The 24486-nt window shown below is 37.8% G+C and overlaps 1 protein-coding gene across 2 annotated transcripts in view; it reads right to left on the bottom strand.

Moving 5' to 3' along the window:
• Positions 1-481: 481 nt before the first annotated feature.
• The window catches only part of COL5A2 (collagen type V alpha 2 chain), a 112205-nt gene continuing 88200 nt past the window's right edge, over positions 482-24486 (bottom strand). For both annotated transcript variants that reach the window (XM_030486162.1, XM_030486163.1), the window contains exons 25-54: positions 23990-24088; positions 23243-23296; positions 22650-22748; positions 22487-22540; positions 22351-22404; positions 21804-21857; positions 21186-21239; positions 20800-20844; positions 20251-20349; positions 19306-19413; positions 19135-19188; positions 17394-17447; positions 17219-17272; positions 16162-16215; positions 15230-15337; positions 15069-15122; positions 14666-14719; positions 13410-13571; positions 13194-13301; positions 12047-12154; positions 11814-11867; positions 11391-11498; positions 11220-11273; positions 9769-9876; positions 8826-8879; positions 8104-8211; positions 5825-6116; positions 5062-5249; positions 2963-3187; positions 482-2159 (exon numbers count right to left, since the gene is read on the bottom strand). In XM_030486162.1, the coding sequence (XP_030342022.1) occupies positions 2013-2159; positions 2963-3187; positions 5062-5249; positions 5825-6116; positions 8104-8211; positions 8826-8879; positions 9769-9876; positions 11220-11273; positions 11391-11498; positions 11814-11867; positions 12047-12154; positions 13194-13301; positions 13410-13571; positions 14666-14719; positions 15069-15122; positions 15230-15337; positions 16162-16215; positions 17219-17272; positions 17394-17447; positions 19135-19188; positions 19306-19413; positions 20251-20349; positions 20800-20844; positions 21186-21239; positions 21804-21857; positions 22351-22404; positions 22487-22540; positions 22650-22748; positions 23243-23296; positions 23990-24088 (2868 nt within the window). In that variant the 3' untranslated portion in view covers positions 482-2012. The remainder of the gene's footprint in view (positions 2160-2962; positions 3188-5061; positions 5250-5824; positions 6117-8103; positions 8212-8825; positions 8880-9768; positions 9877-11219; positions 11274-11390; positions 11499-11813; positions 11868-12046; positions 12155-13193; positions 13302-13409; positions 13572-14665; positions 14720-15068; positions 15123-15229; positions 15338-16161; positions 16216-17218; positions 17273-17393; positions 17448-19134; positions 19189-19305; positions 19414-20250; positions 20350-20799; positions 20845-21185; positions 21240-21803; positions 21858-22350; positions 22405-22486; positions 22541-22649; positions 22749-23242; positions 23297-23989; positions 24089-24486) is intronic.

A 24486-nucleotide genomic window follows, 5' to 3' on the forward strand; every position in this document is an offset into this window, starting at 1 on the left:
TGCCAGTCCCTACTTACCTGTATGGACATGCATATGGACAACCTTGAAAATTTCAAAGCTCCTACTCTTTCAGATGGAAAAGAATATAAATTTTTGCCTACAATGCAACTTTATGGCTTGTCTAGAAACTTTTCTATCAGCGATAACCTACACTGACAATGGGAATTGGCTAAGTCACGTTGTATTCATTCTTGAATAAAAATTCTTTTTCTCTGGAGTCTCCAACAATACTAGTTAGAGGTAGCTTTAACAGGACTTCTGGTGATTACTTCATACAAACTGATGCCCATCTTGTAAGAACTGGCCCAGAGGACATTATTCAAAATGCCCTCATTCCTATGTGTAAAATACTTCAGGAGAATGCACTGCAAATTAGTTATTCAAATAGCAACAAAGCAAAAGTTAAATACTTCTATCTTTAATTTCCTGGAAATAATCTCATATAGGATACACTGGAAGGAATTCTACAAAAGGAAACCACTTGCATAACGAGAAGCATGTATTTAATTAAATGCTTTGCAAAGATACATGAATAAAGCTATGTGCATGACTTTCTTTAGGGATGGCCCCAGATGTTTATTTTTTTCTTTTTTTTAAGGAACAAACAAGAAAATGTGGAGAGCACAGATGCAATAAAGAAACAAAACACCTAAATAAGTTTGTACCCACATACTTTACAAAATAAAGCATGCTAGTGGTACAAAACATTCTATATACTGTATGACCAACAAATAAATGCACTGTAACATTGTTCTCTCAAACACCATAAGCCTAACAGCTAAGCTCTGAAAATGACATAGACAGTAGGCATCTTTTATTTCATCAGCCTTCTACAGAGTCATTTAGCACCATCACTTTTTTGTTGGTTTTGCCCTGCCTATCTCCTTTCTTGAAATAACAACAGAAGCATAGCACCTTTTAATATCTAAAATAGAAACAGGAATATTAAATGCATCCCAACTTCCAGAGATGAGGTAGCTCATGCTAGGAAATGATGGAACTTTCCTGTCTTGACAACTCAAGGCCAGTAAGTCAAATTACTGGGGATGCATGTCTGGATGTCAGCTAAAACCAATGAATTTCTGAACTTACTTACTTTCTTTTTATTAGCAATTCATCTGGTATACATGTGAATGACTCACAACATACATAAATTGGCACCGTGTGTAAGAAAGACATCTGTATCATTTGATAAGTAATGGCTTCTTAGATGGGCAAGCATTGGAAAATCAACAAGTATTGGGTTTAAGAAGTGTTTTGAAGATTAAGGGTAATTTAATGAAATTACACAGATACACTGTGAGAATTGAAGTCTGGCCTTAAAATTTCAGATATGGGACATCCCTACTGAAAACTCGTATTTACCCCAGTAGTATTTTTACTTCATAAATTAATCATGGCTATGGAATACTCTTCTGAGCAGACTATTACATAGGAAAGTGCAGGAAAGACAATGCCAGATTAAGATCTTGTCTGAAGAGATTTTCTTCTACCAAAGACAGATTTTTGTGAATGGCTATTATACTGGCAACCACAGGAAGACAAACTGGGGTAGAGGGAGTAGGTATGATTGAAATGTAGCCAACAGTTCACAAAAGTACTCTACTTTTCTGTTATTCAGTATGCATCCAAGCAAAAGAAATAATCCTTAGAGCTTTACATAGTCCCACATTAAAACTATCTATTTTGAATACCTGTAAATTTCAAAATAATTTGAAATAAAAATGAGGAAAAAGATTCATATTACTTTTAAAAGGCGGTCATCAATCCTCTTAAAATTGTACTGTTGTACTAAACGGTTTCAATCATTTGAAACAGAAGGTTCGTAAGTAAAATAAATATTTAAAAGGAGGCCGGGCATTTAAAAAGAACCTTTAAAAAGAACCGTATATACAATGCTGATCCAATATCAGCCATTACTTCAAGAGTCTCAGGATTAACTTCAATCAGTCTAAGTTCATGTGTTTAACTGCTGCTGTTGCTGGGTAGTGTGTTAATTTCCCCCCTTCCTCCTACACAAAGCAAACTGGCCCAATTTCAATTCCAAATTCCTGGTCGGTACTGCCAATGTCCACCGGTGCCATATCTATGATAGGTAAGCGTGCCACGTTCTGCGTTCTGTACTCAAAAACAGTCTTGCCCACGTTCCCATTACGTTTCTGGAGGGGAAAAAAAAAATGAGAGAAAAAAAGAGAAAAATGTAGGCCAGAGCTCATGTCAGAAACAGCCCAAATTCTAGCTGGCAAGTCAATTGTGTGATAGGTCAGAAGGATCTCAATGTATCTTCGCTAAGCAACAACCCCTGCCCTGTATTGCACCTTGGTTAGTTTAAAATGTATGTATCTTGCTCTTACAGAAATGAAGAGACACGTCAGATTGATACACCAGGATTTCCCCCTCAAGGTGGACTGGTTTATCTTTATGTTATGAAGTTCTTCTCTATGTTTTAATATGCACCTGCACACATAACCTTGGGCCATATTTAAAGCACAGAGAGTACTCTAATTTTTCAAGCACCAAACTAATTTTAGAAATATTTTGCCAGTGTCTTGGACTTGCCTGAGAATGCTATTGAACACGAAAAAAAATTACTACTCGCTGGGTTTTATGCCCACTAAGTACTTGAGGGACATTTTCCTTTCCAACTCAGCCACTCACAGTACCAGTGAGTTTCCTCCAGTGTATTGCTGCAATAATCTTACCCATCTGGCAGACAAATGCTTGTGGTTATCCAACCAATTTGCGTGATTGCACACAATTAAACAAATAATAGGAAATGCAAAATGCTCATTAATAAGTAGTAATTTGTAAAAATCCTCTAAATACTGCTGACTTCCATTATGTGAATAATTCTAGTAAAATACCGATTTGATCAGTTACTTCTACAATTCATGATAAAATTCTGCAGCATTTAATTACTTATTTTTTTTCTAAATACAAATGACCAAAAGGCCAAACTTACAGAACAGCTGTCATGAAGAACAGTGTATCTGAATCGGCTGTTGCCCTCTGCTTTTATCTCCAGGTCATTGGCCCCTTTCAGAATTACGGCTTTTTTAAGGTTCTTTGTCTGGTCATCCATGTACCCAACACTGTTCTTACAGATGTAAGTGATATTCTGGGAAGCTTCCTTTGATAGGAGGCGCAGGAATGTCATCTGAGTAACAGCTGTATCCCCATACACAAACTGTAAAGATAAAGAAACAGATCAACATATATTACATAAAAATGAATTAAGAGTTCGTGAATTTTAGAAACATCTATCATTACCGTAACCCTTTCCAGACATGACTAACAGAAGCCTCATTACATGGTTTCTTTTGTAATATGCTGCCAGTTGAGGACAAAGAAGCGCAGACATCCTGTAACAGGGGTCGTTTTGGAGAATTTGACCATAAAACTCTGCAGCTGAACAACTCAAAAGCAGCTGGGCCTCCACAAACATGCCAAGTTTTGGAATGAATTCTGCCTTGTTTCAAAATGGGATTCAGTAGGAGTTAAACCTTACGTATGAAATAGTGCATTAGAGCAACCTCAAAGTAGGTAAGAAACATCAAGCACAGAAAACCCTTTTATAGCATACCTGCTATATTGCAACTTTGGCAACTTGTTTTCTATAGGCTTTGTAATGTATTTACAAGCATCACGAACAGCCAAAGTGTGACAATATAAAAATAACCATACATTGGCATATGGGCTTTATCAACTAACTAACTTGCACAGAAGTTTGACAAATGTTTTACAAAGAGCCAATGTTTCTATAAAAAAACAGAAGCAATTTTTCTACTAATAACAAAAATTCTAAAATTCGTGAGGTTTGTTTTTTTCTCCCTGTGCTGGTTTCATTTTATTCATCATTGCAACATAAAAAACAACAGTCAAGAATTACTAAAAATGTATACATTTCACTGAAACTGGTGAAGAGACAATCTTATGCATTGACACTGCTGTTTTAGACGAGATGTTTATCTCTGCTTAGCAGTCTCAGACATACTTACTATTTAGAATCCATAAGGAAAGCATCTGTTACACAAATACTACTATTAGTTATAAAACCTGACAGCATTTTCAAAAATGAAACATTCCTTTATAGTATTCCTCAAGATAATTTCTTCCTCCAAAGAGCACCTGACTTATAAAACCCCTGTGTTTAGCTCTGCAGGCAGCTGAACATCAGCTGTGACATCTTCAGTCATGGCAAATTCTCCTGAATTTAGTAATAAGTGAAAGCATCGCAAGAAAGCAATCCATACCACATCTGTTCTCAATATCACATGTTCTCATTTGCTCAAGTTCTGAACTGTTTTCAGGAATCCAGTTGGTAAGATTATTTTTTACTCTCCGAATACTAATTTTAAAGATATTTAATTACTCCCTATGAAATAATAATTGAGAATGTTTTCTGTGGTTTTGACAGGATGAACCAGGAATAAAAATAGCAAAAGCTCATTATTTAATTATGTATTTTGCATATAATAAACTTCTGTTATTTGGCAGGATCGTAAAGCTGACTTTCAGAAGTTGCCACAGAGGGAAAATGCAACACAAAACTGAGCAGAATTTTTGTCTGCCTGGAGACTGATGCATTCAGCATGGAGCATCCTGACACGTGGTAATACTCATACTTTCTTTAAAAATTAATTTCTAAAGTAAGTTTTGTATTTTTTGTAGGAGTAAAGAGTTTTCTGAAAGAAGGCAGAATTCAATTAAAATGGCGGTGGCTTAAATCTTGTATTAGGGTAGAAGTACATTTTTTTTTTTTTAAGGACAAGGATAGCGAGTTACTACAACAAATTGCTAGAAATGTCAATATTTTTGGGATCATGAGAAATAAATCTCTTCAGCAGTGGTCTACTTGTAGCCAACCTTGCCTTAGATGCACTTGCATTGTTTTTCCCAGCACTTCCTCTACTTTCTGTATGATAATAATAACCAATTGAATATAAGCCAGTCAATTAACAGTTATAATGTTCTGACTGTAGCAGAATCTGCTCAGAATAGTAGATGAAGTTCAAAACCAGAAAGAAACAAGTTTCATAGATGTTACATATATTTAGTTACCTGTGATCCCCTGTTCATATCAAGGCCATACCAAATGGGCTTTAAATCAGATGACCTGCTGGCCCACCATGTTTTACGTGGTACAGTAGATGGGTTTGCAGAAATACAGGTCTCTCCAGTTTCCATGTTGCAGTATACTTTTATAGCATCTTCAACACATCCTTGGTTAGGGTCAATCCAATATTCACCTACAAAGAACACAAGAAGTTTCAGAAAATGGGGCACAAAGCTGGTAAGGCCTGCCACAAATTATCTCTACTTTTGTCTATTCTGATTTATCTGCATATAATCCATATAAATTAGGAAAACTCCTAAAAGGCATGTTAGCGCATTAGCACCTATAAACTGCTAGTATGGAGGAGCAGCAGCAGCAGAGAATTCTGGACAGAAAGCATTCACAGGTTGTCAGCCCACAGGTAACATTTTGAGCTAATAGCAATTAAGCAAGTATTCACAACTGGTGTACCGATCTATCTCTGTCACAGTATAAGTAGCATTCCACGGTGATAACCCTTTCAGAAGTAATATTTAATGGAAGTCTAAAATATTTCAGATTTTAAAATACATCTGAATAAAAAACTGAACAAATAGATATGGGATACATCAGCATATATACTTCATTAGCAAGAAGGAATACGTTTTTGTGAGACATTTTCAAGCTCCTAGCGTGAATGTTGATTTAGGCCATCAAAAATCTGTATTACATATTTTTTTCCAATGAACAAGTATATACTGGAAACAAGACAGCATCATTTATACACACCACTCTTCTTGGATGGGTGGCACAGCTTCAGGTCATCACAAGTCCGTGCTGGGTGTTTCTTTGAACCATCTGGGCTGCGCATAGTCTCAATCTGGCTGCTCAGTGACTTCAGTGTGGCATGGACTCCTGGGTCTGTTTTGTTATGGTCATCTGGGGCTGCTTCATCTTCAGTAAACTCTGGTAGCGGATCTGCCATAGCATCATCATAGTGTCCCATAATGTCACCAATGGCAGCAGTGAGGTGGCCTGGAGGGCCTGGAGGACCAGGAGGGCCAGGATCACCTGGTGGACCCTAAGGTCAAAAAAAAAAAAAAGGGGGCAATAGAGGCAACAGCAGACTAAATACTACACAAAATGATAGTGAAGACAGCCACTAAAAAAGCAAAACTTCAGGACCAATCACCCTAATGCACAAGGAATATTCAGATACAGATAAACAATTCCCATTTCCAGGAATAGAGGTAAGAGATTAGAATCACATGTGAGGTATTCTCTCTGCTTCACGCCCTTCTTAATACCTTGCTCAACTTCATCTCACTCCTCATTCCAGACTTAACAGTTAGAAGAAGTCATCAAGGAATGGCCTCATTTCATATTTCTAAAGCCATCTGTCCCTCCTTGTTCAAATCCGTACCTAGTAACTTTACTTCTTAAAGTAGAAGTAAGTCATTTTTAAAGCAATTGAAAATTCTTGATTCCCCTGAGTCACCTCAGGCACATTTTCAACTAGTAAAGCTTGGATAGAAAATTCGGCACTAGAAACATCTTTACATTCATCCTGCACAGTGCTGAGATTTCTGGCCACAGATACATGACATAGAATCTACATCATCCTAACTTGGCAGAGAAGGTGTTTTCCTGACTAAGTAGATTTTCCCAAAGATGAGTTGTGAGGTCCTTCTGTCAACCTGAATTGTGACACTTGGGGCAGTAACTGAGTCTTGACACGAAAGATATCTGTTAATAAACATTATCTCCACTTGCAGGTTCTGCCAGCTCTTCTTTGGCAGCAGAAAGTCTGTAACATACCTCCATTTGAAATTTGGTGCTCTGGTGCATCAGACAGTGTATCAGAATGTGGCATTTCCTTTGAGAGTAATTACTTTAGAATTCACAACTAGTGCTCCAAATGCTTACCACAGAGCACACACCCAAGCTTACACACTGCGTGTGACAAATGAAATCTCAAACTTTTATTTCTTGCTTTTTGGTTCCAATTTATGGTTGCATGCAATCCACCATGGAAAGCAAAACTAAAAATACTGGTAAATGCTATTTCTTGTACTGTCTCACTACACAGATGAAGTATCTGGATACGCATAATCTTGCGGTCTACCACAGACTTTTCATTCAAGTCTTGGTGCCTTGGCAGAAGTGGAGATACTGATAATTGGCAAAAATTGAAATGAAAAAGGGTGACTATAAGCGCATGATAAACACAGGAAATGTTATGTCTTATAAAACATAACAGCAGCAGAAACTGCCTTCTCTTTCTGTTTTATTCTACCTTTTCTACTTTTTCCCCAAGGCAAACAACATCAGTTTTTTAATTCTTCATGTGATCATCCAGATCACTCTTTTCTCAAATCCCTCTAATTTCTAATTTATCTTCCTTGGCATAGCCTAATTTATGCTTTATGGCTTAGGGTATTGTGAATTGGTAAATGTGGAATATGCATGGGATATTTAGCAAAGGTTTAGGACTTTCTCCAAAACAGCCAAACTATTTCTAACTGTCATGGTTGGTATCTGTAAACCTCAGATCAGCCTGAAGGTCAGCTGATCTGAGAGCTAGTTTGGGCTGTTTGGACTGAAGGATTTCTTTAGTGCATGATGGAGTATGCTGCTGGCCATCAGTCACACGGCTGTTCTAATTCAGTGCCACCTTTGTGGGACTACTGGCTTTGAACTACTCCAGATTCCAGATATACCAACTGACCTATGCTTAGTCCTGAGGTTTTAGGACCCAACTTGTCAAACAGCCATGCTGAACTGCAGATCCAGCAGGATCCAGTGAGCTAACTGCAGAAGTAGCCCCAGGCTGGCCTAAGGAGAGCATAGGTAGATGAGACTGGGACTGTCACAGGTCTGTAAGACGAAAATGAGTAAGAAACAAGCCCTTCCAATACACAGTTACTCTGGCTATTTGTTGGAGAAAGTGTATCAAATCTTACCATTTGTCTTGAGCTCATGGATGTTTGAGAAAGTGATGCAATGGACTGTAAAAAAAATCTCATTATTTTAAGGTAACCTTTTCTCTCATATTCCCATCAACTTACCTCAGGTCCAGCTTCTCCTACGCTCCCTCTAACACCAGGAGGCCCAATTGGTCCAAGCGGACCAGGACTTCCATCTTTTCCAGAAGGACCAACTGGACCTGGAGGACCCTAGAAAGTATAAGAGAAAGAAGGACTGTATTTTAGCATTTAATAACAAAAAAAGCAGTTTGCAAGCAGTATCTTTTCAGGAAGCAATACAATTACTTGTGTCTATTACAAAACTTTTAGAAATCACCCTTTAACTTCTTCTCTAAAAGTAAGAACACAGTTTCAACGCTGGTGTTCTGAAGTGAATCACCTCAGCGAACATACCTTGGATCAGCTGTATATTTTTTTACTATAACAGTTAAGTGGGTTCAGTTCCAGGTGCTACACATACTGGAGTAGCTGCTGTACACCCACATGTATATGGACTAAGACCGTCACTTGGGAAAACCGAGGGAAGTCATGGTTCTCCTTTAATTTTGGGTGAATAACATAAGTGGGGGTATGAAAGGCAAGAGTAGCAATTAGTAGAGCTGCCACATATATGGCTTTGCATCAGCTGCAGCAAAAGTGTCTGTAAAAAGAGACTGTAGCCCTGTAGTTATTCTGAACTGACTTTTTTTCTAGCTATAAACTACACTTATGTCAAAACTACTACATTAAAAAAAGTAATGACTCAGCAAAAAAGAGTAATCACTACATGATACTGAAGTCAATAAATAAAATACAATACTCACCCGAGGACCAAATGGGCCTGGAATACCAGGACTGCCCTGTTCACCAATAGGACCCTAAAAAGAAGAAATTATCATATCACTTTGACATTTAAAGAGTATTCCTTCAGTTTTAAAGAATTAGTGTGTGATATATACAATTCTGTAGGAATAGGATTATAACACACATAAGCAATCAGTAGTACTTTTCCCTCTTATGATTCATTTTCAGTCCATTGTTCTCTTTTGTCACAGACTAACAACTAATCAATTTAGATTAAGAGAATTTACTGGTGCTTGGCAGTATCTAAAGTTGTTTCTGCAGAAAGGCCTTGCTTTCGTAAGATTTAGAATCAGATTGGCTTACGAAAGAGTAACTGACACCACTACTGTGAAGTGGAAAGATGCTTTGGATGTGGGATTTTCTTGTTGACTCTTTTCTTGCATGTTTAAACTTCCAGCTCTTGCACAGAATCAGTGAACAAATGTAAAAAAAATTAAGTTTTCCATGGCATTTCCATTCAATTGCCACTGAAGTCATGAAGTTTTGGAAAATATTAGTGAGATACTATCACAGTAATCCTAGGATTTTGCATTTGATTCCTTGACTGTAAAGAGTTCCAACACTGGCAAAAAGCATTTCACACTAATGTGCTTATCTGAAACTATGAACTTTTGTTATCTTCTTGTGCTGACAAAGTTGATAACAAAACTTTGTGATTGGCACAAATGGAACAAGAGTAGGAGAACATGTATCTTGCAAAGTACAGGCTTCCTTCATCATGCAACAGTATTGCAGAATTACATTAAAAATATCAACAAGTACAGACAGTCAGGCCATTCACAAACACCTTCTGGGGGGGAAAAACCTCATGTTTGCCTTTTTTTCCATTTTAAGTAACTATTTTCCTGATACATTATTTAACTATCAAGAAAATAAAATTACAGTGAAAACAGAACAACTTACAGGAGGACCTGGAAGACCTTGAAGCCCAGTGAAACCCCTGTGTCCTTTTTGGCCCCTGTCACCTCGATCTCCATTGTCACCTTTGTCACCACGAGGTCCTTGGGGACCCTGTAAAGATCAGTGTTGAAATGTAAAATTCTGAACTGGAAAAAATCCCCAGCCTCAAAAATCCCTCACTCACTTTTAGACACTGCATTCAGACCCTCTTTACTTCTAAAACTAGAAAAAAGGTCATGCTGGGGCAGCTCCAAGAGCCTTATTTTTTTACCAAAGAATAAGGAAATAATTACAGAAAACTGTGCTGTGCTTAATTATAGTTGAGTTGTGGTAAATTTAGTCTATTTAGCTTCATAATACAGTCACAAAAAGCTTGCAATAAAGACACCAAATAATTCACCTAAAATTTTTAAGATTGAGAAATTTCTTTGCCTTACTGGATACGGCAAATGATTTTTGTAGATGAGAGAGACTGAAATATTGTGGATCTCTCACAGACTCATAATGGTAAAATGCATTTTCAGTATGAAATCCTCCATGTTGCATCTTTGCTTCTGACAGCTCCTTTCACCTTCACTATGATTAAAGGACAGCTGAAGTTATATTCCCTAACTACAGACAATAATGTTCAGGCTCCCCAGTACAAATAGCTTGGTTCTATTACTATCACAATTTCATTCTTTCTATTTTTGATAGTTTCAAACTTTTCATACTAATTCAAGAATCACTGGAAAATATGGCTTCTGCTTTCAATTCTCTATTTCTCAGCCCAAATTGCACGCTAAATTTCTCAATGCAAGATTCCAAATAGTTTATCAATGGCATCATTATCACTAACTACTCAATAAACCTTTCCTGTCTCTCATATGACATCTGCTTAGGGACAGGACAACATTCTTTTGAATTTCCCAAGATTGCAATTAATTTTTTGTTCCAAGCTTGGATTGTAAAAGAGTTATGTAATGCAAAAAGATGGGTTTTGTTTGTTTTTCCATTTGGACGGAAGTCAATGTCATGAACTGAATTAAGGCAGTTTCATGGGAACAGGTAATTTTGTTATATTTCTGCCATTTTTGTCTAAAAACGTGGCTTTTTGTTCAGCATTCATTTCCTTACCCCTTATCTGAATTCTCAAACACAGACTCCAGCAATTTGCTGAGTTCCTACGATCATCTGGACAGCAACACACTCCAAATAAATAGGCTTCTAAAGTATTCATTATTTCTTTGCAGTGTTGCTAAAGAAAGTCTAGAAACACAAGTGTATCCAAATAGATTTGTACAGCTTTCCAGCTCAGAAAACTACCTGCATCCACTTGCAATCAGAACACTAGAAGTTGAAGTCCCCACTAAAAGTTGAAGCCCTGTTTAGCATTCTCATTTGGGCTCAATTTGTCAGGCACTTTCCTTTAAAATGTAACTCAGAAAAAACCACAGTGACCATGGAGTACTTACAGGCAAACCTCTTTTTCCTGCACGACCTGGGGGACCCATTGGACCTCGAGAACCCTACGAAGATTGCATACAGAAGATACGTGAAGCAATGCACAAAACCATACACAACAGTTTTGGTTGGTTTTGGGGTTTTTTTTAATTTAAAAAGTATTAAAAAAAAGTCTCACTTACAGTTTCACCTCTTTGACCCGCATCTCCCGGAGGGCCAACAGGACCTGGAGTTCCTGGGCCCCCAGGGGAACCTGGTAAGCCTGCAGGGCCAGGTTCACCACGATCACCCTGCAAAACATAATGTCAACATTAAAGAGGACTAGACTAGACCAAAGCAACAGGACTCTAGCATTACGAATTTATTTGCTAGTAATTAGAATTCACAAAGATATTAATTCTGTAAGAACTCAAGTCTGAGTTTGTGGAGGCAGGTGTTCTTAGCCAGGTTTCCTCAACTTTGAGTGGCATTACTTATTCAAAGCTGTGATACAATTTCAGAACAAGTTCTCCATTCAAGTTAACTGAACCGAGAGAAAATCTACAATAAGTCAATAATAAAAAGGAGATTTCCAGAAGTGACTTAAGAAAACAATATATTCTTACACGTTCTCCAACAGCGCCATCTCGTCCAGGAGTACCATCATTGCCAGCAGGTCCCTAGAGTTACGGAATAAAAATAGAGAGTATTGATCAACTCTGTAATCTTGAATTGCCGTAAGAAGTAGAAAGTTCTCCACCTCTAACTTCAAGTAAAGGAGAATAACCACTGGACTGTTTTTTTTTGTTTGGTTGGTTGGTTGGGGTTTTTTTTGCATATTATGAGGTTTAATACTTACCTCTGGACCAGGTTCACCTACAGGCCCAGTGGCACCTGACTGGCCAATAGGTCCTGGGGGACCTTTATCACCAGGTGGCCCTGTGGGTCCTTGTTTTCCTGGCGTCCCCTGAAAAAGGTGAGAAGTATATCAAAATTCTAATCACAAACCAAAGAAAGTACAAAAACCGCCTGCTGCCTGCAAAACACTACTCATTAATCCAGTTTGAAGTACCATTTGTAACTTCAAAACCTGAGACAATTAAGGAAAATGTTCTTCTAGATTTTGAATATGTATTTAATTCACTGTATTTCTAAGCAGTTTAGTTGTGTTAGATGCTTTTGAATAGGCTTTTACTGACTAGATGCAGCACTTGAAATTGGTCTATCTAGCAGCAACTCTCTTACATACAAACTCTTCTGATATATCTATGTCTGATGGCATTATCTGCAATAGGTAATGTCTTTCACTTGGAAAAATATAATGTAGTTTGAAATAAGTAACATGATTTTTTTTGTTGTTGTTGGGTTTTTTGGTTTTGCATTTGGTTTTTTTTTTCCTCCACCTCAATACCAACAAATCTCGTTAGCCTGGAATAATTTCTGGCCAACTTTATCTATGAATTGATTTTATGGATCCAGTGGTAATGGCAGATCTTCCACACCATCCCTTTTAATAATAGTATATTTAATGATTTGATCTCCTGTATCATTAGGCTACCCAATAAATGTCTATAAATCCTACCTTAAAGCAAAGAGAGCACAAATGGCAATTTTGAAGACCATAATTCACAATTTATGGAACAGCAGTTACAGAGTATTTACTCACATTCAATGACCTTTGGGCACCTAAATGAAGAGTCTGGGATTTTATTTTTTTTTTCCTCCAAGTATTTAGTTTTAGTCAAATAGGAACATTCTGGCTAGAAGTCTTAATGCCATTACCCACTTACTCTTGATTCACGCTGAGACCTTCTCTTACGCCAGAAACAAAATTTTCCGCCTCATGCACCTGCCTGGGATTTAACTATTTACTATTCTCTCTACATTCTCTCCTACAATTGGAGTTTTCCAATTTTCTCCTCATGCTATGGGGCACTACGTTCTGAATCCCTCAAAGATTATGAGAATGCCCCAGCTAGTGGCATATTGACGGGGGTGTTACTTACTGCAGGACCCGGCAACCCTGGCATGCCTCTTTCCCCTCGTTGTCCTGGCATACCAACAATACCTCTTTGACCAGTAGTTCCTGCTGGACCAGGGGGTCCATCCGGGCCCTGAAATCCACACAGGATAAAACATTTCAGTAGCAATAAAGGTAAGTATCAATGAGACTGAGACTAGAGTTGGCCGAAGGAGAGTTGGTAACATCACCCAGGACATACCGGCTGTCCATCTTCCCCTGCATCACCCTTGTCTCCAGGACCACCAGGAGGCCCAGCTGGCCCTCGATCTCCCACACGGCCATGAGAACCGGGATCACCACGAAGACCTGGGGGACCTTCTTTTCCTGGCTCACCAATAGGCCCAGCAGGCCCTGGAGCTCCCTAGGAAGATTAGAATACCTCATTACATTGGACCCTTTTCTGATGAGGACAATCAAATTCTAAGGACTGTATTTTGATTAACTATAAATATGCATATGCTAAAGTAAGGCCCAAAGTGTAACTGAGCTAAAAGCTATTATTAGTTCATAAACAAGACGAAACAAACATCAGATTATACGTCCAAACTCCCCTCCAACTTGCAATTCCAAACTCCTTCCTTATATTTTTTTTTAACCTCAGGTGTACAACTACTGCTAAAAACTCACCTTTGCCCATTCTTCCCAATATCATCGAGCTAAAGTCCACATTCAAACTTTTAGTTCATGTAGTACAAAAATTAGCTTTTTAAAAGGACCTTTGTTAATTTTTCAAATACTTTCAAAAAACTTCACATGTATATTATGTTTTCCATGAATGTCACCTTTTGATAAACTCACACTGAATGCAATCAAAACATTAAAAGGAATACGAAGAGAGTGACAGTTCTCTGCGTGGAGTTGAATCCTCACTTGTTGATTGACACTTACTGATTTTTGTGCGTGTGTGTTTCTGAAAATGTTTAGATATAAGAGATTTTGTGGGTTTGGTTTTTCTTACAGATAGAAGACATTTTTTTAGATATAAGAGATTTTGTGGGTTTGGGTTTTTTTTTTAAATTATTTATTTTAATGGATCTTAAGATCCACCAGTGAAATAGCCCGGCAGGGGCCCCTTCCTTTCCCAAAAACTCTCCTAACTTCAGTCACCACTGAAGGGACAAAAAAGTAAAAAGTACAAGACAATATAGGTTCTTGTTTTGTTCCTGTAAGCAATTAAGTCGTTAGAGCAGCTTGAACAACTCGAAGCCTACTTAACCCAGTGTAAAATCTTGCACTAATTTGGACACGCTGACACTGGATCAAGTCCAAGACTGATGAGTTTTATTTAATGCTGTCAGATGTAAGCATGCAGTCACAGAAGTCAGTGCTGACAAGCTGTTCTCCATAGCATCAGCCCATGAAACACTTCTTCACCTTTCCTGCTTTATTCAGTCTTAAAGTTTTCAACGAGCAATTTATAAAACACGCCTATTAGGAATACGAAACTTGACTTACAGTAGGTCCTGGAGGCCCAACTCTTCCAGCAGATCCTGGGAATCCAGTAGCACCCTAAAAAAAACCATTTTAATGTCAACTTTATCACCAGAAATACAGCACTGGTTACCTCAGATGTTCTCCGTTGAATTAGTGAGCAAATAATAATTATATATTGTAATTAACCAAGTTAATATGTAATAAATAATATAGTACACATTATTATATCTAATCTGTTATTATATGTATTAAATAATGTATAATATATGATACATAATAAATATAAAATATTGCACATTACATGTTATATAAATAATTACAGACTGAAAAACAAGCTGAGATGAGGAATGACACACACATTACATAAAATTTCAGTATTAGATTATCTGCAGTCAGGTCACAAAAAATAATAAAATTTACTTACAGGTGGACCCTGAGTTCCTCTACCACCTTTCAGACCAGGAACACCTGGAGGACCCTAAGAGGAAAGGAGAATGAAAGGGGTGATAGTGAACACCCAGAACATTTTAAATAAGCAAGATCAGCCTACGCCACTGGTTCTCCAATTATGTTACTTATACTTACTGGTGGACCAGGAGACCCAGCAAGACCCTGTGGTCCTGGAGATCCAGCATCTCCTTTCTGTCCAGGTTCTCCAGGTTCACCTTTCACACCTGGCTGACCGTCAGGGCCCTACAAGAAGTAACATTTGGGAGAGAAATAATATTTAGAAGAGACATCAGGTCAGAGAATAGCAAATCTTTCCAGCCTAACAAAGTCATTTTGTAGGGAATTTCTAGAAGGCAAAAGATAATAGGAGAAAAAGTAGCCCAGAAAACACAGCATTTGCTTAACAGTTCAGTTCAAGAGAACTGTAACAGTTCACCACAGTCTTTAGAAGATCACAGATGAGATTTTCTGAACAGTCTGTGAAGTCAGTATTTCCATGTAAAATATCTTCTTATCTAGCTCGCATTTTTCTTTTTTTTAGATTTTCTATTTTCCTCAGCAGCTATTACATACCTAAAAAAGAGACTAAACAGGTATTGTCTTTTCTAGTCTTGTTTTTTCCCCACCAAAGGAAGCAGGTGCCTGACTTTTTTTAAAGGTCTGAAACAGAATATTTAGGCTGTGGGAAAGTTTAGGGTATTCAGTGGAAAACTCATAAACCTTCCATTTGGTCCATCAACTCATTTCAGCCTTTGCTACTCACGGCACGAATCTTTGCTACCTTCAATAGATGAGACTTTATAACTTGCCTCATTTTAATCTCGAAGGAGCAATATAGCATATTCATGAAAATATGAAATCTGGTGAACAATTACATAATTTTATCAACAAAATCACTTTTCAACTGTCTAGGGTATTTATTGGCCCTTTACTTGAAAAAGAAACAGCTCTTTTTGCAATAAAAATGTGACTCACATTCCAGAACACTGCAGGATTATTTCTAATGAAGGAAACTAAGCATGTCAAAGCATGACTAAAGGAAACTCATAGTGTCACAAAACACATACCGGAGGACCAGCAAAACCAACAGCGCCAGTTGGGCCATTTTCTCCTCGGGAACCCTGGCCAAAAAAATTAGAGTAATTGTATTTAACAATCATCTTTCTATATACAGAAAAATTCACAGTTAAATATACAAGGAAGGATGTTAACTATTTACTATCATAAATGTGCTTACACTTTTGCTCTATTAATCAGAATTAATGAACTTTTAATCATAAAATAAACAACGCTGTGATGTTAACATCTGCCTTGTGTTCAAGACTATATTTAAACTTTCAGAATTTAGAGATGGAAGGCATGAGCAAGCACTAAAACTGAGGTAGGTGAAATTCTGCTCACAACTACTTCCAGAGATAGCACAATTAGCCGAAGAGCACACATATTATGCATATTCTAATCAGATAGACTGGGAAAAAAACACAGTCATTCAAAGATGTATTCTTCTACAAGATCAGAATGGGCTATGAGCTGCTTCAACTGAACTTTCCGCACAACATTTGTTTGGAAAAGAAGGAGCTGAAGGCTGCCAAGCTCCAGCACTCCCTAGAGGGGTGGAAGCTGTTCCAATTTATACTGGAAATAAGATTGCTCTGATTTATGACAGAGACATAATCAATTCCAAGCAGTATGAAAGCTCTAGAAGGGCTGAGCCTCTAATTCCCTAATCAAAGTCAACTCTTAAAATCACAAATAAACAGAATACGACAAGAGTTAACGTAACTAGAGGAACTCAGGTATACCTCTGCGCTTTGTCCATCTAAATATTTGTATGTTTACAGTAGTATGTGGTATGGGCATGCTCATTCAGAAGTGGTGGTGTACTTTCAGGAGTGAGGTAAATGAGGGTAAATCTCTGTAAAGTTTGCCTTAACACAAGTATAGGACCAAGGAACAAAATCTGCTAATTGTTTTGCAAGAGCACAGCATCAAGACAGAACTACAGATTTTGTCTACAAAGGAAGGGGAAGAAATATATCAGCAAATGAGACAAATGGCTGGAGTCTGGATAAGTGTTATATATTGTCAATTTATGTCAGGCAAAAACCAAACATGTTTACTCACAGGGTTTCCACGGGAGCCAGGAGGACCAACTAGACCTCTAGGACCTGGTTCACCCTTAAAATGAAATTAAAGGTTATTATTTCTCAAGTAACTTATTTGACAAGTAGCAAAAGTGCCAATAAAGTGTGATAATATTAAGAAACTTCAGTAGGGAACTGAATAAAAATCTGTTTACCTTTTCACCAGTGGGACCTGCTGGACCCATTGGGCCTATTGGACCAGGGAGACCCTTTTGAAAAATTAAGACGAAAAGAAATTAGAGAAGTTGTGCTTCAAAACAGTTAGTTTAAATCTTCTCATATGTTAGTATTTCCATATGCTTTTTCATTCCTTTAAATTCTTCTCCTTTATCTGAGAAAATGTGTTAGGTCATCTTTATCCAAAAATTATTTGAATTTCCTCTCCCAGTGGCCAAAATCTCACATCTCAAATGACCTGCTTTCCTTCATTCTCTTTCTTCACTGACTTCATCTCCTTTATGTAGTGTTTATGCATAAAGCCAATGATTAGAAAAACACCCACTGGCATTATTTTGCTCTCTCAGGAGAAAATTAAGTCCCTTTTCCCCACCTGCACAGAGGCTCCTTCTCTTATGCTAGTATTAAACTATTTAAATTAACTTTAAAATGTCCATCACTACTTCTGAAGATTCATTGATATCCTGCAAACTCCTCAAGCGTCCTTTGTCTCTTCAGGGGCAGTTAGGCTGCAAATTCTCCATCCAGACCCATCAACTCCACATAATGATCCCATGGCACTAACTGTATTACCTTCCTGAATATTTAGATATCCCAATTACAGTTCTCTTTAATTAGAAGCAGAGTACCAAAACTTGCACCAAGTTTGTCTTGAACAAAATTCCCCCTCCCACAAAAGAACTGCACTGGAATTTAGTTCAAACTGTAGAGAAATACAGAAAAAGAAGGCATTAACAACAACAGATACTGTAATGCCATTAATGGCCTAGTGGTCGTTAGCAGAGATATCTGCAGATACCTGACTTTAGAACAGGCATGTACATTTAGCTCACCATTACTTTACCTGCTCACCAGTTACTGTAAGCTAAGAACACATAATGACTAGGAACTGTTTTGTATCTTTGGATAATATCTGACTTGTATAACTTATTCCAGCTCACAGCTGACAGTTTTAAGTTAGTACTTCTGTATACTAAGGTTTCTTCAAAAACCTTTTGCTCTTTTAACAATAAATTTAGTCCAGGCAGAACCCTTATCTTTTGAATGTACCTCAGCTTTGCAAATACCTAGCAGCTAGTACTCCAACTGGTTTGTAAAACCCAAGATTCTCAGATAGATGAGATTCATGTAAAAAGTAACTCAACTTCTGGGAAGAAAATATGGTCAGTGCATACACAGCAAACCCAGTGCTTTTGGGATTATTGCACAGTTGGTCTATGCAGAAGAGTGTATGTAACATGACTTGAGGAGACTAGCTATGTTATTTATGCACAGGAGATTCAAAGCTTTACAGTAGACTCAACGACTTACTGCCTACATGGGCCTTAGTACATTTACAGGAATTTTCACCTGTGAAACTCAGGACAGACCATGGGGAACTCAGTCCAAACAATAAGGTGGAATCTGCCTTAGTCCAAGAGTCAGAGCTGGAAGGGCTGCTTTTTGGTTATATATATATTCTGCCTGTCCCTTTTTCCGTATTTTTACTATAGTCAGCTTAGATGAATCTCAAATCAACACGCTACTTCTGGGAATCCTTTCCTTTGACATCTTAACTCCCATTACTGATGATACGAAACAGGGGTTTGGGACATAGACATCCCAAACCACTGTGCACATGGTATCACCAGGCTGAGTAGTGTTTAACTCCATGAGTTGAGTATCCCTAGCACAACAAACGATCTGGTGAGTGAAGAACAGGTCTAAAAATTTACTTACTCTTGCCCCATCGTTGCCAGCTGTACCTTCAGCACCCTTCTCACCTATGCCGCCCTAAAGAAAATACCCAGAAAAAGTCTCAGTTATGACACTAGATGCTGAATACCCTAGAATAATTGCAGAATTAGGAGACAGGTGACTTGACTCAGGACAACAGAAATAAACACTTACTCTGTCACCCTTGGGGCCAGGTGTTCCAGCGATCCCTCTCTCTCCGGGCATACCTTGAAGTCCTGGTGGACCTGGATCACCAGGTGTCCCACTAGGGCCTGGGCTTCCCTGAAGCAAATAAAGAATAAGTTGCTGTCTATTCATCTGTGAAGTATCTTTGTCTCCAGGCTGCAGAACACACTGCCCCTGTGTTGAAGTCTCTGGGGTAGTGTTTTAAGTAATAATTTTCTCTTAAATTTGGACTTTATTCATGTCCAAATACTTTTCTTTTCCCATTGTGTTACTCAGGAAGTTCAGTTGTAATACTGTAGTCCTTCCAAAGACATTAGTATTTACTCACTGCATGAGAACAGGCAAAAAAACCATCTTTCTACCTTGATGCCACATGGTTCTATTACACAAAGTAGCTACAGGTAGAAGTTGCCAGGGGCAGAGTTGCTGTATTTATGAATTGCTTCTCACAGCTCATGTCCCACATTACTAGAGACAATCCCTACTTGAGGTGACCTTCCTAAGCCTAATTGAATTGATTGCAGGTGAAAGAAATGCGTGCCGTTTTCAGCATTTTCTTTTAAACATTCAACTTTGCCAAATGTCTTTGTGTAAACTGAAATGGCTCTTAAAACATCGGTAGAAGGTTTTTGGCAGTTCAGAAATGGATTTGCCCGGTTTTACTGAGAAGCACAAAAGCCATTCTAAACTTCAGACCTATATAAATTAATACAAAATGTGATCTCTCAACATTTAAGTATCTTGCAATTTATTAATATTTTTATACTGGTATAAAAATGGATTTTATGTTCCCCTAGAGCCCTTTTCATGAAATAGATCTTGCTTATATGAGCTATCCCTTTTATAATTAAAAAACCCCTCTTCTACGTTTGTGTGTATGATCAGTATCATACATTACATCACTGCAGCAAGACAAATCTCCATTCAGCTTACCTTTGGACCATCAGGACCATGACCTCCAGCCATACCCTTTTCACCTTGGAGTCCTGATGCACCTGGTTCTCCCCTCTCTCCTGGATTACCACGTTCTCCCTACAAAATTGAAAATTATTACTTCTTTGGAAATCGGGTACAGTTCTGGTAGACAAAATCCTAAACACACTGTAAGTGCTGCACTGCTATTTGAACAAAGAGCCTGTGAACAAGTTCTAGGAGAACTGATCAAATAAAAAAACAGCTTTATGCTTTTATTGTTAAAGATAGGGGAAATAGCATGTTGCTCAGCAAACCAAAAACTGTCATTTCATAGCTGTAAACCAAATCATTTAGCAGCTAGTACTCAACACCACTGCATGAGCTACAAAACCATTAAAGGTGGTAGGTTTTACAGAAACCATCTTAAAACATATCCAAGTTTACAACCATTCTGTTGGTGGGGAAAAAGTCTAATACTCACTTTAGCTGTTGAAGTCCACATTCTGTATCAACTTTCAACCTCAGAGAACTCTTATGAATGTTTAAACTCTGAAAGAAAACACTTACCCTAGGGCCCAATGGACCAACTGCTCCAGGATCTCCAGGCACACCCTAAGCAGAACAGAACCCACCATTAGAATGAAAGCATTATTTCTTAATAATGCCTTACAGTTATGCAAGTTAGAGATAAAAATTTTAATTTCCAAAGTACTATGAATGTAGACGGCTAGTTCTGAATATTATCTGCCCAAGACAAGAGGAGATAGTCCCAATCAGTCCAAGAAGCTGGTCAGATTCTAGCAATTATTTTATCCAAAAGCAGTCCTCAGACAGCTTTCAGACTACATCAGTGCATATTTTGAAATAGAGTGGGAAATTAAACTATGAAGAGGAAAAAAAAAAGGTAAAACTACTTTATGAAGTGAATTCTTGTAAAATTACACAGAAATTACCTGATCACCTGGCTTTCCTCCCTCACCTGGAGGACCTGGCGGCCCAGGCAAACCCTGTAAAAAGATTAAATAAAATGGCGATTAAGAAGATAGAAAATTATGTAAATCCAGGTTTAACTAAGACACCAAGAATGTCAATGTAGTATTATACTCCATACTACAGCATGCTGTCAGAGATCCTTAAGGAAAAGTTACATGAATACTGCACCAAAGTGTTTTCCCTGCTCTAAATGAGATGGTAGCCCTTCTTTAATGTTAATTTGTAGGACAAAGGCATAGCCCTACAACTAAAGTTCTCTATTAATAGAGATTGACTTAATTAATATTACATTATCAAAACAATTCTTTTGCTCTATATTTGGAACATCTTTGGAAAAATCTCCAAATTAAAACTGAAAAACAACAAAGGTTCTCTCAAGGGATACAGAGCTGGTATTTAAAGCCTTTGCCAGTTCAGTTTAGTGCACAGCTGATGTGAAAGCTAAGTATCACTTATTATTCTTAACATTGCTGTCTTAGTTTTGAAGTTGTGTTTTGTTATACGTCACTTATTTGAATTTCTCCAATTTAAGTTGACATCGTTTTTTTAACCTTTCTTTAAAACATGAATACACATACCTGAAACCCTGTAGGACCTGGAGGGCCTTGTTCTCCTCTTTCTCCTGCTAGACCCTATACAAAAGAAAGTAATAAGTATACAGCAGAGGAATATAGGCAGGCTCCACAATTTTTCTTCTCTCTGAATACGTATATTTTCAATTATGTGTTTGTTTACTATACATTTTTACTCATCCCAGGCCAAGACATACATCTTATGACATCTTTTAGATAGGGTATCTTCTTTCTCTAAGATCCTCCCCCAAAAGTTCTGTGCTGACAGGGAAACACTCAATTCCATTGAAACTAAGGAAGCTAGGAATATAAACGATGAGAAAATTTTGCTCCTTGCCCTATTTTTTGTAATGGTCAGTAAAAGAAATTAAACTACCAATATATTATTCAATACAAAATTTCCCATTTTCTAGGAAAAAAATTTCTTTAAATGTTCTTGTGATTTTTTGTTTGGAATCAACAACTGGCATGAAGATAGATAAAAATAAAGGCAGAAGAGTAATAAATGGATGGACTGACTGGCAGGTAGGCAGAGTGGTAAAAGCTGACTTACTGGTGGGCCAACAGGACCAGAAGGACCAACTTCACCATCTTTACCAGGGGCTCCCTGAATTAAAATTGACATAGTGAACATATATAACAGAAAAGCATCGGGTTTTGTAATCATTGCAAATAGCAGTCACACTTACTCTCTGTCCTGGGACACCTGCATTGCCTGCTTCTCCAGGTTTTCCAGGATCACCCTGATTTGCAGAATTAAAAATTACTGGTTTTACATACTGTTTTCATCCTTTAAGATATATGCAAATGTTTAAAGTTAAACAGATCTTAGGTACCAGGTGCCATACTCACACTACTACCCTTTGGCCCAGGAAGGCCCATGCTGCCTGGCTGACCTCTGATTCCTATTGAACCCGCAGGACCTGGACGTCCATCTTCTCCAGGAGCACCCTACAGAGATAAAACATTTTCCACATTAAATTATATTTATTCTTATGAACCCATTTACCCCTGGAAAATGTTTGTATATATAAAAAAAATAATATTAACCTAGTTTCGTGCTACAGTGATCAATCAACATGTCATTAAGGCAGACAGCATTAGCCATACTGCTGGATTTAACCAAATATTATGCAATTTTTATAATAGAGCCACTATATACAGATACTTTATTGTTTCCTTGAAGAGATAGATAGAAAAGATACTGAGTTCAAGATGGCTTAAAAATATTGCAGCAGCTGCTAAACAACAGATACTGCTACAGAGGCAAAACTAAACATACAGTATCTGCACTAATTTTGGAGCCAGGAATCTAAGGTGAACAGTTAGAAGATGAACCTTCAGAAATCAAGAAAACTCAAGTTAATAAAGTAATTTCAGTGAGTTGGGACCCCTGAATTAATCTGGCATTAACTGAAAGTACTAAGTTTTTGTGTGTCACTTACCAAGGGGCCAAGTTTTCCTTCAGGGCCTTGAACACCCGGATTTCCTGTCAAACCCTAAAAGTGGGAGTAACATTGGTGTTAAGGTTCTGCATATAATTCTAGAACAATAGAGAAATGCAAATAAATGCAAAAGACATGCTCAGTTACTACAAACTTTGTCAAAGGTCTTCGTCTTTGTCTTCACAGCTTCATCCCCCACTGTCTTTGACCTTCCTTTTTCCCTATTCTTATTATTTTCCCTAATCTTGCTTTTACACCTCTTAAGCTTCTCACAGGCTCATCTTTATTTCAGCCAACATTACCCAGTGACCTATATCACATCCCTTTCTCTCCTTTTGCGATATTCCAAATTCTCCTCAAATATTTTTCCTGAAAAATGCTCTAGATGACATGCACCACTCAACTATGTAATCACCAATTTAATGAAGGTTGGCCTTCAATTAACTTGGTCCTTAGTTCATGTTATCTGTGGTAACTATGTGCTTTACAAGCACACTCCCTTCAGTTCCATTGGCTGGTCTCAATCAAGGCCATTTCTCCTTCTTCAGAGACAAGTGGAACGTGTGCTTACCAACATCAGCAGGAAGACAGACAGACATTTTGGCCTTTAACCCTTTAAGTTGCTCCACTGAAACAACTCTGTCCTTTTATAACAGCTTCTTAATTCTGCAACGTTCGTTGTTGCCTTCTGAAAATTAAAAATGCCGTGGTTTATAGTGTACTGCAATTAGTCTATTAGCTCCTTACCCTTGCACCCGGGAGGCCAGGTTCACCAGGACGCCCAGGATCCCCCTGACCTCCTTTAGGACCAGAAGAACCTGCAGGACCACGCTCTCCTTGGGCACCCTAGAAAGATATCAGTAGGCTAGAAGTTAAGAGGTGGAACAGCAACAGTAAGGGAAGGTTAAATAAAACCGGTATCTTCTATTAAGGACCTATCTTTTTTGCAAACAGAGTTCCAAATAATTAATGCTGCTGCTTTTTTTTATTATTATTATTATTACTACTACTACTATTTTCCCAAATTATTACTTAAAAGTTGTCTCTCCAATAAAGCAAATTTATTTAAGAATTTTAGAATCCCTGTATTTTTACCAAGAAATTAGGAATTTACAGAAACACTAGACCAATACATATGTGAGTCAGTTCCCTAGAAGTGTTAAAGCAGTTAGGAAAGCCAAAGACAGATAAGCACGTCTGTTCAAGGGACAAGCCTAGGAAAACAATCCACACACAAAGAGAAG

Source organism: Strigops habroptila, chromosome 5, assembly GCF_004027225.2.
Source record: "Strigops habroptila isolate Jane chromosome 5, bStrHab1.2.pri, whole genome shotgun sequence".
Lineage (NCBI taxonomy): Eukaryota > Metazoa > Chordata > Aves > Psittaciformes > Psittacidae > Strigops > Strigops habroptila.